The 14,413-nt window shown below is 35.7% G+C and overlaps 1 protein-coding gene across 1 annotated transcript; it reads left to right on the forward strand.

Moving 5' to 3' along the window:
* Positions 1–4,152: 4,152 nt before the first annotated feature.
* LOC123665719 (venom serine protease 34-like) lies at positions 4,153–12,742 on the forward strand. Its single transcript, XM_045599980.1, has 9 exons — positions 4,153–4,233; positions 5,350–5,490; positions 7,055–7,181; positions 7,518–7,636; positions 8,446–8,647; positions 9,672–9,735; positions 10,177–10,310; positions 11,409–11,560; positions 12,551–12,742. Exons 1-9 carry the CDS (start codon positions 4,153–4,155, stop codon positions 12,725–12,727), a joined length of 1,197 nt encoding a protein of 398 aa, XP_045455936.1. The 3' UTR covers positions 12,728–12,742.
* The last annotated feature ends 1,671 nt before the right edge of the window (positions 12,743–14,413 follow it).

Consider the following 14,413-nt stretch of genomic DNA (forward strand, 5'->3'; position numbering starts at 1 on the left):
TCGAGTCTTCACTCCAAAGATTCCGCAATGCTTGAAGACAAAAGTCTTCGAACAATGCGTCCTGCCTGTGTTAACATACGGAGCCGAGACGTGGACACTGACGAAGGGACTGGTCCACAAGTTTAAAGTCGCTCAACGTGCAATGGAACGGGCTATGCTTGGGGTTTCTCTCAAAGATAGGATTTGAAATGAGACTATCCGCGAGAGAACGAAAGTAACCGACATTGCCCACAGAATTAGCAAGTTGAAGTGGCAGTGACGTCCTCCAGCCCGTTGGATCGACGATCTACATAAGATTGCCGGCGTAGGCTGGATGAGGATTGCAGAAAACCGGAATGTTTGGCTCGAACTTGTGGAGGCCTACGTCCAGCAGTGGACTGACTGTATATCGATTAGATCTGATAATCGGCCAACATCTGTTTTTCATACACCTAAGTTATAATCGTACTATATATATAAAATTCGTTAGGGCTCGGGAGAGATTAAGGGGGCATATAACATATATGGTAAACAACGTTTGCAAGAGCAGCTAGTCTTATCTTATCTTATATATAAAATTCTCGCGTTACAATGTTAGTTAAAATACTCCTCCGAAATGACTGGACCGATTGTTATGAAATTTGGTGTACATATCGGGTAGGTCAGAGAATCAGCCAACATCTATTTTTCATACCCTTAAATTACAAGCCGGGGGGGGGGGATTAAGAGGTCTAATAACATATATGGCAAAACAACGTTTGCGTGGACAGCTAGTATTAATATATATTTTTTAATATTTTATTACAGTTTTTTTTATAACAATTAATTTAAAATGGTGTACAAAAATAAATATTGTATAGTGGATAAAATAAAAATATTCCATTATTTTAGATATTTTTTCACTTATCGATATTAAATTTTACATAATCGTAAAAAGATTCTTGGGTATTTTCAAATCAAGAGTGAATAGGCATCTTCTAGGCAAGCGCGCACTGTCTTAGGCTGCATCTTCACTTACCATTAGGTGAGATTGCGGTCAAGCGCTAATCTATATATTAAAAAAAAAATCTATTATATCAACGTGCTAGAACATCATGATTTCAAATAATTAATGTTATAGCCATGCCAATAGTAATTAATTACTAGTAAATTATTATCTAATCTATTCTTTGGCGAATATAATATTCAAAGTAAAGTAGGAAAGAACACACACACAGGCACAGCAGGAAATATCCTGGTCATGATCTGGAGCAGCCCGGCTGGGGAAGCACCTTACAGGAGATCATTAAATAATACTGCTTTGAAACAGTGTTGTGTTCTTGTGTTGTGTTCTTGTGGCGAGTAAGGTGTCTAGAGCTCCTGGGAGGGTCGGGGTAGGGTCGACAAAGAATTGATTAAATTACTGCCGGTTGTAACTAATAAAGAATTAAGAAGATTGACATTTCCTATTAATCTGCTTTTTCTAATCCTGTTTACGTATTACGCCTAAACTAGGAATAATCAGACGTACCTACTGATAAATGCGTAAGATTGTGCGAGTACATTAAGTTATTTTATAATATTAGACATTACTAAGACTTTCTCCAAAATTTCGTCGTCAAGGTCAACACTACACGCCGCTCTACTGTTTAAAAATCGCGCATTTGAGAAAAAAATAAATATACGTGATACCTACTATACCCCCCCCCCCCGTGATATTTCGTCTTTTCGTATTTTTCCAACCCCTCTCCCTCCCCTTTCGAGCCTCACGTGATAAATGGACGGCTCCTTAGTTATAAAATGAGTTGTTAAGGAATCAGTCCGTTGTTACTATACCTATAGGTATCTATAATAACTAAGCGTATTACATAGAAATTAAGAGTTGTCCTTGTGTCTTTTAAGTTAATTAAGTAATATGAATTCATAAGGGTGATAACGTCATGTTTATGTCACATTTTGAATAATTACATACTTACAGATAATAAACGTGATGTATTTCAGCAATGTTTTAATTCTCTCCCCTCCTGGTGATATGTGATGTTTATATTATCCCCACTCCCATATAAAAAAAATCACATGTATTTTTTTGATACAAAGTATATTGAAATCGTCATAACATTCCCTTTAAATGCAGGTATGAATATAATTAAATTTTCGAATTTAAAGCATCGCGATCAAAATATTCACACAGAAATTAAGGTTGCTAAGTTTTTTTTTGTAGTTTAGAAATTTCGCCTTTAACGAAAAATAAATGCACGTGATATCTCATCTTAGGTAGTTCATCTTACTCTTGTGTTGAAAAAAAAAATAAATTTACTAAATTTTCTTGAAGCGATAAAAAATATTTCATTTCACCCTAATGCTACCTATACTCTCTTTGAAACGTCGCAGAAAACTCGCGAATGATTTGCTAAGCTCTTGTAAAGCCGCTGGCATTCAGCTTCTTCTTTTGAAGCAAACCAATAATAAAACTCTTTTTGTTAGAGCTCCTGGTCAGGGTTGGAGGTAGATTCGCAGATGGAGCCAGGTCTGGAAATTGGACACATGCTATAGTATATTCCAAATGTCTCACTCGTTTCCTTGACTCATTTCATATGTATGATTGTGGAATCTTACAGAAAATTGTTATGCTTGGTTTAAATCGATCATTTGCCGTTCGTTGCGATCAGCATTAACTGTTTAGTAAGGTTTTATTTAGCACATTGTAATGCGCTCTTCTGATACATCCATATATATTTTTCTATCGAAAACGATTTGTTCTTGATGTGGACGTAGATGGTTTTTGGACTCTTTCTCAATTTTTTGACGCAAATAGAAATTATTTCTTGATTCAATTATTGCAAAATCTATTTTTCCATTTGCATATATTGTCCGTTTAGGTTAGGTACAAAAAAGGTTACAGGGTCTGTAAAATTAAAGCATTCGCCACAAACATTCCTTGGTATTATGGCCAAATAATTTGGAACCTGTAATGTCGAGCTATCGTACGGTTTATCTCTAGCTGGTTTTTATACATAATCTTATAGTTTTTGATAAAAGAGGTATACATTTAGTAATTATTATATAAAAGTATTGTTTTTATTATATACAGAAGAACTTATCGTATAAAAATTGATTAGATAATTGTATTAGAAATGAATCATAGATTATTAAAGATAATATAATTTATAAAACAAATTGTTTTTTTTTTACATATTTATTAATTAGATATAACATATTTAACAATAAATTATAACCCAAGATTATACGTAAAAAAGAAATTTTCCACTAATTAATCAATATAAGAACTGAGGTGGCTTATTGGATGTAGAAAGTACTGTCATACAACTACCACCCAAATGAACCCTTAAATTTAGTTTTTTTTTTTATAAAAAATTGACCATCCGCTTGTATTGGAAAAAAGCACCTCAAGTACGAACTACTACTACTTTTGATTGCATAGATTACGAGAAGAAATATTTAAAAGACTAAGTGAGTTTTTGATGTTAAAATAGAAAGAACATACTAGAAATACTTATTTGTTTGATACCGTCCATGTCGTGCGACTATCGGTAACAGGTAAAATTGACCCATAGCCTTCCACAATAAAAAAAGCATTATAACAAAGATGATTTTTCATCATCATTCATCCTTGGTATCTTCTAGGATTATCAGGCATCCATTTATTTAAAAAAAATTATAGGACTTATTGACTTTTTCTCATTGAAGATCTTAGGATTTTTGACTCTAAAAAACTTAATTACCATCATCATCATTTTAGACTACTAAAAAAACTTAGATTTTGAATTGACTGCACAGCTATTATAGGACAATTACTGAGGTACTGCACACCAGGATACATCCGGCTCCCGGCTCAAACTCTGGAACAGCCCATCGGGGAAAGTGCCTCAACTTTACAGAAAATCACAGCTGAATAGTACAGTTCTCACGTAATGTTGTGTTCCTGTGGAGAGTAAGGTGGCCAGAACTCCTGAGGCGGGTTGGAGGTAGGGCCGGCAATGTGCTTGCGATGCTTTTGGTATTGCAGGCGTCTAGAGGCTACGGTAACCGTTTACCATCGGGTGGACCGTACTACTTGTTTACTGACTTAGTCGTAGCACAAAAAAAAAATAGGATATTGATGAAAATTGTGGATTAATCTTGCTATCTACAATAACTTCTAACTTTTTAACTGACTTTATACATAATTTTCAGATGTATATAGCAGTCCTATCCATAGCTTTGCTGGTTGGATATTCTACGACGCAAGACGCTAATTGTGACTTTTATGTAAATGTAAGTATTTAAATAATATAGGAACTTAAACCATTAATGCTAGTTAAAGTACACACATTGATTGAAACTATATGTAATGTTTAACAAAATGAAATTTAGATAATTAGACTATTCTTTTCTTTTACAATAAAAAATATGTCGATGCATAAATACAGTAATATAAAATAGCATCAAATAACAAGTATTGTAATATCACTTTAGCCTATCGCAGTCCACTACTGGACATAGGGCTGGCTTTGTCGCACCGAAGACGCTGCTGCCCGTTTTCGGCCTGTGTATTTCAAAGCCGCGTTCAAGTTCGTGCCAAAAATGGCGTGAACTCATGTGTTTTGTCCAAAGTCACCACGCTGGGCAGGCGGGTTGGCGACCGTAGGGCTGGCTTTGTCGCACTGAAGACGCTGCTACCGTCTTCAGCCTGTGTATTTCAAAGCCAGCAGTTGGATGGTTATCTCCGCCAACGGTCGACTTTTTAAGTTCCAAGGTGGTATGGAAATGTGTTATCTCTTAGTCGCCTCTTACAACACCCACGGGAAGAGAGGCTATATTATTTACTGCCGTAACCACACAGCATATTGTAATATATCTAATCTAATCTTATATTATCAAACGAGCAATTCTTGTATATATATAGAATCTGAATCTCGGAAACGGCTCCAACGATTTTCATGAAATTTAGTATGTAGAGGATTTCGGGGGAGAGAAATAAATTTAGCTAGGATTCATTTTTAGAAAATGTCGTTTTATATAATGTCGTTAGAATGCGAAGGTAAATTTCGCAATTGTCAATATAGTTGTTATAGCTCAGATGGTAAATCGGCCGGTCAGGATCGACCGAGAAGACCAAGTCGATCGATTATTTTTTCCATTTTTTTCTAATTGCACTCATGATTTTTTATTTAAACAAACAGTTCATATTTTTTATTATCATTACTGTAAAATCGAAAAATATTATTCATATTTTATCAATATGTAATTCGAATTTAAATATGATTTTCAAAAAACACGATTTACTAAAGAAACCGAGCTAAACTCGTCACCCAGGTACTAACTACAATTTTTATTAATTATTTAACGAATTTTTAATTTATAATATGCATGTTTATATGTTATTTTCAGGTCGTACCAGGCGTAACAAGCTACGTATATAGTCCAAATTATCCTTCCAGTTATCCGCTGGGTGTAACCTGCAGATGGCAAGCCACCTGCTCCAACAATACGTATTGTAGACTGGACTGTACTGATATCGATTTACCAGAGGTTTTCATTTTGACTTTCCTACTTTAAAAATTCTTTGTTATAGACCAAACCCTTAAAATTCTCCAAGAGTATGTAAAAAGAATAACTTCTTTCTGCTTTTGATTTTTGTATTTTTAGGCCTATACTTCACGTTTGTAGTATAAATTATCTAATTAAGTTCTATGATGTTATCTAAGTTAACTTCAGTTCAGTTTAGCCTATTGAAGTCCACTGCTGGACATAGGCCTCCTCAAGTTCACACCAGACATCCCAGTTTTCCGCAATCCTTTTTTTTTACATGGGGAAAATCCTTCATAGACACCCTCCGGCGAGGGGGCACCGGAGGGGAGTCAGACTTTTACTGAATAAAAACCATCCACGTGTGAGCAGACCTCCGCCTAAGTGGGGCGAGATGGGGTCGCGTTAGCATGCACCACCTCGCCCCAGCGCTCGGCCCTAATGAAAACATCCGGGCCCCGGTACCCAGAGAGGGGCGGCACCCACAAGACCACCCCTCCCGACGACATCCAGCCTACACCGACAATTTTACGTAGATCGTCCGTCCAGCGGGCCTTAGGACGTCCTACACTGCGTTAAAACTAACATCCAAATTAACTATTATAATTTAAACAAAATTTTCTTTAGTGCCTACACATCTACAGTTTCTTTATGTAAAATATCTTGCTACGAAATTAGCTTTTAGTACTTGAAAAGCAGCTTTTAGAAGACTAAATTATTTAAGTATTGTGTCCTGCCTATGGTGATCTATAAAGCTGAGACGTGGACATCAATTGTGGGACTAGTTCACAAATTTAAAGTCATTCTCAGTCGTCTCGGTCTCACTTAGTCGTGCTACAAAAGGGGCCTATTATTGGAGTCTTTGTCAAAGATAGGATCAGAAATTAAACTTTATGTAAGGATAATGAATGTAGCGTATAGCCTGAACAATCAACAACTCGAAGTGGCAATGGGCTGGTCACGTGTGTCCCAGCATCGAGGGCCGTTGGAGCACACGTATTCTGGATTTAAGACCACGTGTTGGTAAATGCAATGCGGGATGCACTCCGGCTCGCTTAGCCGAAGATCTACGTAAGAACAACAGTGGAGGCTAGGCTAGGTGGGGATAGAGGAGGGGATATGTTTCCTACTATGAGTAGCGATTGCTATTAGGTGTATATACGTGCTCTCCCAGACTCGGTGGGGAGACCAATAAGGACCGACATCCAAACTGGAAACAAATATTTGTATTTACAAATACAAATATCCATCCCAAGCAGGAATCGAACATGTAAACCTACGGTGTTTAGGCCCGTGCCTACATGGCACACGCATCACTACACCAAAGTGGTCGTTGATAATGTCACAAGTACATAATATTGATAATATTTAAATATTTTCTGGTATCATCACACAGTTGAAGTTTCTTAATAAATAAGTAAACATTATTTTATAAAAGTAGACCAGCTTCAAATAAAACGTACAAGATAAGACGCCAACCTCTAACAAGTTTTACTAACATGTAGTTTACTGATAGGATTGATTTGTTTAATTCTAAGTTTCGTTCTTAGTTAAAATTATTTTCCAGACAACAGGATGTAACGTGGACCGGCTTCTTATCTCAAGAACGGGTGACCCTACGTTGACTCAAGCGGAATATTATTGTGGATATGGAACTCTGACTGCCGAGTCCGTTGGTCAACGGATTAGCATAGGTAAGAGTTTATGGATGACGGTCCCTTTGCGCTAGTGATGATCAAATGTTCGATCTTAGTCCATGACATTCCTTTATACGTGTTATTTTGCGTGGTGTATTTTTTTTTTGACCAAACGATCTTCGTTAGTTTATCACAGGATATTCCACGAAAAGTGCACACAGTCCTTCTTGCTCACAGTATGTTGTCCTTTTTGGATCCAAGTTGTGCCTTTCTCTCTTAGTAAGCTCGTTTGTGTTTATATAATGACTAGCCAGTAGCCACTATAATCGAGCTTTGAGAGATCTTAATGGAGAACGTTGAAAGATTAATGTTTGTTTTTATTTTTATTTTTAGGTCTAATAACTTCGACAAATAGTCCTGGGGGAAGATTTTATTGCGAACTGACAGCTGTTCAACGAACACCTCCAACGCCTCCGCCAACGCCGACGTGCACTTGTGGCTATCAAAGATTGGTAAGCTAGTTGTTCAAATTACAATATATGTGCAAATCTATAAATATAAAAATATACAAGCACGGATATAGACATTATAAACACCGAAATTTTAATTTTTTTAATAGTCCTATATACGTAGAGTTTGTCTTAATAAATAACTTACTATTATTACTAACATAAAAACTAATAACAGTAGTGTACTTCAATGAGCTAAAATGTTACATTTTTTTTCAATTTAATTTTAATCATCTTTGCCAATTACTTAACATTGATACAGTATATACTCAGAACATATGAATCATTAACTATAACATATACTTAGTATTTTTCTAAATTTATTAATTTTTAACACAAGGAGTAAAAGAATTAAAAAATTATAGATTTACTAGCTGACTCGGCAAACGTTGTCTTGCCGCTAAACGCTATTTAAAAATAGGTTTTTTTTTATTTATTTAAGTGATATATCCACAGGCTTATTATGTCCGTGCTTTTGTTATTCCATTTTTTTTAAACACGCATCAGTACTTCACTGCAACTTTAGGAAGGCGTTTCGGAGGAGTTTAACTCCGACTTACCGTGTCGACACGTCCGACACGGTAAGTCGGAGACGCGGGTTCGAACCCCGCTGGAGCGGTCAATTTTTGATATGATATTCAAAATGTTTAGAATTCCTAATGTGGGTAACACAAAAATAAAAAAATAATCTTAGATATATTAGATTTTATTAGGTCTATCTAGCCTCACATAACCTGGTCGTCACGAATACTACCTAATAAATTCAAAAAAAAAATTCTAAATAAATTGTTCACAATGATAAATTTCTACAGGATAGAATCGTCGGGGGCGTAACAGCTAGACCCGGGGAGTTTCCAATGATGGCTGGTCTTATATACGTGAGTCAGAGACAAATCAGATGCGGTGCGACTATCATCGATAGGAAGTACGTCCTTACAGCTGCCCATTGTGTTATTAACAGGACAGTTAACGATTTGGGAGTGGTTGTCGGTGAATTCGATACCAGTACTGGAGGTAAGACTTGTTTGTGTTATCGCCGAGTCTGTCTCAAAAAAAAACGAAAGTTATGTTTACTAACCAAGTCATATCGAGACCGGTATCGGTCGATGATACCCTTCTCGAAGATGTTCAGGGTTATGTTTACCTCGACCACACCATCCAATTAGGCCACAACCGTTTGAGCAGACATGTTCTGGAGTGGAGACCGCATTTTGCCGAACACAGTGTGGGACGTCCTCCTGCCCGCTGGACCGACGATCTACGTAAAATTACTAGTGTAGGCTGGATGAAGCTTACGGAAAACCAGGATGTCCAGCAGTGGTCTGCAATAGGGTGAACTGAATGACTGACTGATATTTATAAAAAAACATACTTTTTTATACAACTAGGTGAGTAAACAAGCATACGGCTCACATGGTGGTAAGCGACTGCTGAATAGCTTATAGAAGATTGCAGCACCAGAAGCATTGCAAACGTTTTGTGGACCCGACCGCAATCCCCGAGAAGCTCTGGTCACTTTACTCACCATAGGAGCACAACACTGTTTAAAAGCAATAATTTAGAGAGGTAGAGCAATAGCAGGAAATTCCCCGCTCAAAATATGGAACAGCCCGATTGGGGTGGTACCTCGACCTTACAGAAGATCACAGCTAAAAAATACTGTTTTCAAGCAGTGTTGTGTTCCTGTTGGTGAGTAAGATGATCAGAGCTAATGAGGGGAATAGGATATAGGGTCGCAACGTGCTTGCGTTGCTTCTGGTTTGCAGATGCCTATAGGCTACGGTAATTACTTACAATCAGCTGAGCCGTACGCTTGTTGGCCGACCTAGTTATAAAAAAAATAATAGTAGTTTTCTGCCGATTTGTCTGGTAATTGTTGAAAGGATTTTTTCTCCTAAAAAGTATCGTTCCAGTACACTGGAATTTATCCGCGAACCAGTGAATGAGCGGCGTTGTTAACATTAATCACGTTGTAGGAGGTATTAGTGAACTGTTTTATTTTATAAGAAAATCACTAACAAATCATTTGTTCTCGCAGCTGACTCGCCAGCGACACAGGTTTTCCCAGTTGCGTCGTACCTAACACATCCGATGTATAGAGAGTAAGTTTTTCCAAGTTATTTTGAAATTATATGTTTTCTTTTAAAAAGTTGGTTAAACTATGCGATTCAACTAGATTTTGTATGCAATATTAACATATTCCAACTCGTTTGTAAACAAATTCAAGTATTTAAATAAATCATTCTACTAAGAGCAGGTCTTGAAAATGCGCTAGATACTTAAGTAGTGTAAGAATAGTTCTACACATTATTACGCCTTTCTATATTCTATCTATACATCCAACGTTCATCTATTTGAATCATTTGAACATTTTGAAAATCACTTCCAATTGAAAATTGAATTATTTTGGATCGGTAGGCCATTTTAAATATTTTTCGTATTCCAACCACATGTAATCTACAGCTAATGCAGGAAGTGTATTTCCTTTCATTAAACGTAGAAGTTTTAAGCTAGGTAATAAAAGACAAATTGCTTATTTTCAGAGCAAATTACGATTACGATATAGCGATAGTTACAATCGCTGGAGAGATGGTGTACAGCGAATACGTCGGTCCAGCGTGTTTGCCTTTTAAATTCGGTAGCTACGACTTTGCTGGAACTCAAGTTACAGCTATGGGTACGTTAGATTTCTTAACCTATTTTATACCTAAATTGACAGATAATTCGTTATTAAGGTCCTGTAATCTCAAGAAATATGTTTTTTTTTTTTTAATTATACTTTTATTTCCGCCGACTACATCTCTGGTGTAATGGTGCGTGTGGCGTGTCTGTGGTGCCCAAACACTGAAGGTCGCGGGTTCGAACCCGCTCGGAGTGGATACTTGTGTAAATGATAACAACCGGGACTGCCATGTTATACAAAATCAAAATTATACAAAATAAAAATCAAAAATTAAATTAAAATAAAAAATCACTTTATTCAAATAGGCCTTACAGAAGATCACAGCTAAATGATACTGTTTTCAAGCAGTATTGTGTTCCTGTTGGTGAGTAAGGTGACCAGAGCTCCTGGGGGGGGGGGGGGGGATTGGGGATTGCGTTGGGGCAGGCGTCTATAAGCTACGGTAATCTCTTACCATCAGGTGAGCCGTACGCTTGTTTGTCGACCTAGTGGTATAAAAAAAATAGGCGCTAAGAGCACTTTCGAAACGTCATTTTACAAATTAAAATTTTAATAAGGTGTTTATTATATTTGTAAAAGTAAAGCTACGACCGATTCGGAATGTTGATTTTGCAGAGAAGAATCGGCAAGAAACTCCGCAGTTACTATTTTGAAAATAATACATAAACTATGTTTTAGCACAAAATTAGTTAATATCTTATATGAAATACAGCGTCACTAAGTCCACACATCTTTATCAACTATGTGATCCTACACCGAATTATCTATTAACATCTTTTTAATAAAAACTTTAAATTTATATAGTTAGTCCTTGTGGGCCTCCCCACCGTGCCTCGGATAACACGTTAAGCGGTCCCGGTTGTTATCATTTACACCTGATAGCGATCGTTACATAAATATATCCGCAATATATTCGCCAACTGCAGTAGACCAGCGTGGTGGACTGTGATCCTTCTCCTACATGAAGAAAGAGGCCTAGCTGTGGGATATTACAGGCTGAAACGTAACTTCATCTATCGAAAAAGTTAATTTATTCCCAAAGTCTTGTCGATACATTGTTTTAAACTCATTGTATTACACGGATATACATAGGTTGGGGTACCACTTCTCCTGGAGGTCCCACATCAAATGTGCTAATGAAGGTGAATCTAGATGTGATCAACCAAGGAACTTGCCAACTTCGGGTTCCTACGCTAACGTCGCGTCAAATGTGCACTTACACGCGAGGAAGGGACGCTTGTCAGGTAAGATATAAAAAAAAGAAGTATAAGAGAAAAAAATCTTCTTTATTTTATATATCATAATACAATATTAACCTGCCACATTAGGCACTGCACTTTAAGAGAATCTTCGAAATTCTGTAAATTAATTGTAGATCTATGATTTAATAATAATAATAATAATAATAATCATTTATTTCAGACAAAAATTGTCCATAAAAAGTGTTAGTAACAATGATCTTATAAAACTATGTTAGTAACAACACTAAAACAAAATAAGACAAATTACATAATATTAATACTAAATACTAAATAGGATACTTTTAACTGGCCGATGGCCTTAATGAAACCTTTTTTTTTGTAAATCATAAATTGAAATTTTTGAAAAGTTTTTGAAGCATCTGGCTTTGACTTTCACTTTTGCTTACCAAGATCGTAATAGTAAAAGTTAAATTGAGTTAAACACTGGATGGTTGGTAAATTGTAATTTTGAATGTTTCAATTTGTAGAGATGAGTAGTAAGAGTTCCCTAAGCATTTGTCACCTGAAAGTAATTACTACGCCGAGTCTTACTTATGTTTTCTTCGACAAATGCTGCTATTACTCCATATTCAAGAGGCTCAATGTACAATAACGTTATCTATTAAATAATTTCTGTTATATTTCATGTCGGACTAGAAGTTTTAGTTATCCAATTTTTAAAATGATGCTAGGACCATTATTCAATTTATAATCGAGTTTATTTTACAAAAACTTGCCAAACTTTGAAATACATACGAATACCGGGATAATACAGGGATTAATGTTTTAGAGGCAGGGCCGTACCACCTACAAATTATAAAGTTGAAAAGGTTAGGTTTTTGTTTAAACGAACTAATCATCTGCCATCACAGTGTAACTCGTGGGAGCAACATTTTTGTCTTACAAACATGTTGACAAGGCCTTCTACGAATAGCTTACAAAATATTCGGTAGAACGTAATATTATATTCGACATGTCATGTACCTTGTCCAGGACGACTCGGGTGGACCTCTCCTCTACAGAGACAGTGTTACCGGACTTCTATTCCACGTGGGTATTGTCAGCTATGGCCGCTTTTGCGCCTCCGCCGACCCCGGCGTGAACACTCGCATCACCGCTCTCCTCAACTGGATCGTGACCAATGCACCAGCTCAATATTGCGTGAAATAAATTCGTTTCAAATGATATGTTTTTTTTTTCTTTAAATAAAAAATGTGTACATCCTAATATGACATGAAATTTGAGACGACAAAAAAATCGGTTAAGAACTTATCCGGTATGTAACGATGAGATAATGAAAAGAACATAATATATAGTACGAATAGAATGAGCTTATACTTAGAATACGTAATAAGTGAATTGGAATAGTTTCTATTGTTGACCTTGACACAAATTGTTATTCGTAATTTCGTCTGCTGCGACATACTTGTGTTTCAACTGTTAATATTATCCTTATGCGCATGATGAAAGGTTTGCCAACGTTTCTATTGCTTTTCGTTATGTTAGATATAGGTAGATAGAGTAGATATTATATATTACGCTTCAATATATAACGGAAATTATGTGTATATTCGTCGAAGTGAGTATTGGCTTTTTTGTTTATTCTAGTTTAGATTTTAACGTTATAAATATACTGCTAAATTACATAGTACACAAAAATGCATCTAAGAATTTATTGATTTTTATTGTCAACTTCGCAATAAACCTACTGATAATTTCAAATAACTTAATACTATTAATAATATATTACTAACATTAATTAATTAATTAAATATAACTTTAATTATTAATTGCTAAATTAAAAAAAATACAAACCATCTACTAAAATAATTGTGTTTGCTCGCAAACGAAAAAAAACCGACTTCAATTACATCGACGAGTAATACAACGTAGATCGACGAAAAAATCGTCAAGTAACTACGCATTATCGAAGATTACTCAAAAAGTAGTTATCAGATCTCGACATAATTTATAAACATCAGCTTTCGATTAGATTAAAAATTATCAAAATCGGTACACCCAGTAAAAAGTAATTGCGGATTTTCGAAAGTTTCCATCGATTTCTCTGGGATCCTATTATCAGATCCTGGTTTCCTTATCATGGTACCAAAACTAGGGATATCCTCTTTCCAACAAAAAAAGAACTATCAAAATCGGTACATCTAGTAGAAAGTTATGCGGTATAATATAACGTAGGTCGACGAAAAAAGCGTCAAGTAAAAACGCATTATTAGATATAACTCGAAAAGTAGTTGTTAGATCTCAAATAAATTTAAATGGGACCAATTGACACACACCACCTTTCGATTAAAAAAAAATTGTCGAAATCGGTCCACCCGGTCAAAAGTTCTGATGTAACATACATAAAAAAAATACAGTCGAATTGAGAACCTCCTCCTTTTTTGGAAGTCAGTTAAAAAGCAGTACAAAATCTTACAAACACACTTTTACAAAGTTGGTAAAATAGTCTGACATTTCATTTAGAATAGCCTGCCCGTCAAATTTTATAGACAAACTATAAGACATACATAATACATGTATTTTATTGTTGCATAACGCAATAGAAATTTTCTCCACCCTCCGCTAGATGGCGATACTAAAACCCACTTAACGTAGGAGGGCGCTGCGTAAACTATTATTGATTTAATCTTTACATTTTCATTCCAAGTAAACTTTATTCGTTCTCAACACTACACTTCTGTTTTGTGACTTACAATTATTTTAAAATTATTTCTCTTTATGTGTAAAAGTATTCTAAATTCACTGTAAAAGATATGTAGCTAACAATATTTGATAAAAGTTTTTTTTTTTATTCGAATAAAAATGGGTTGTTTAGCTTTTTGACCCAAATAATGA

Source organism: Melitaea cinxia, chromosome 24 (genome assembly GCF_905220565.1).
Source record: "Melitaea cinxia chromosome 24, ilMelCinx1.1, whole genome shotgun sequence".
Lineage (NCBI taxonomy): Eukaryota > Metazoa > Arthropoda > Insecta > Lepidoptera > Nymphalidae > Melitaea > Melitaea cinxia.

What these genes read in the sequence shown, in the direction of transcription:
- LOC123665719 (XM_045599980.1), top strand. Translation starts at nt 4,153, where the DNA reads ATGTATATAGCAGTCCTATCCATAGCTTTGCTGGTTGGATATTCTACG. An exon ending in ACACATCCGATGTATAGAGA is followed by an intron (nt 9,736 to 10,176) that starts GTAAGTTTTTCC and finishes GCTTATTTTCAG; the next exon opens with AGCAAATTACGATTACGATA. An exon ending in AACTCAAGTTACAGCTATGG is followed by an intron (nt 10,311 to 11,408) that starts GTACGTTAGATT and finishes GGATATACATAG; the next exon opens with GTTGGGGTACCACTTCTCCT.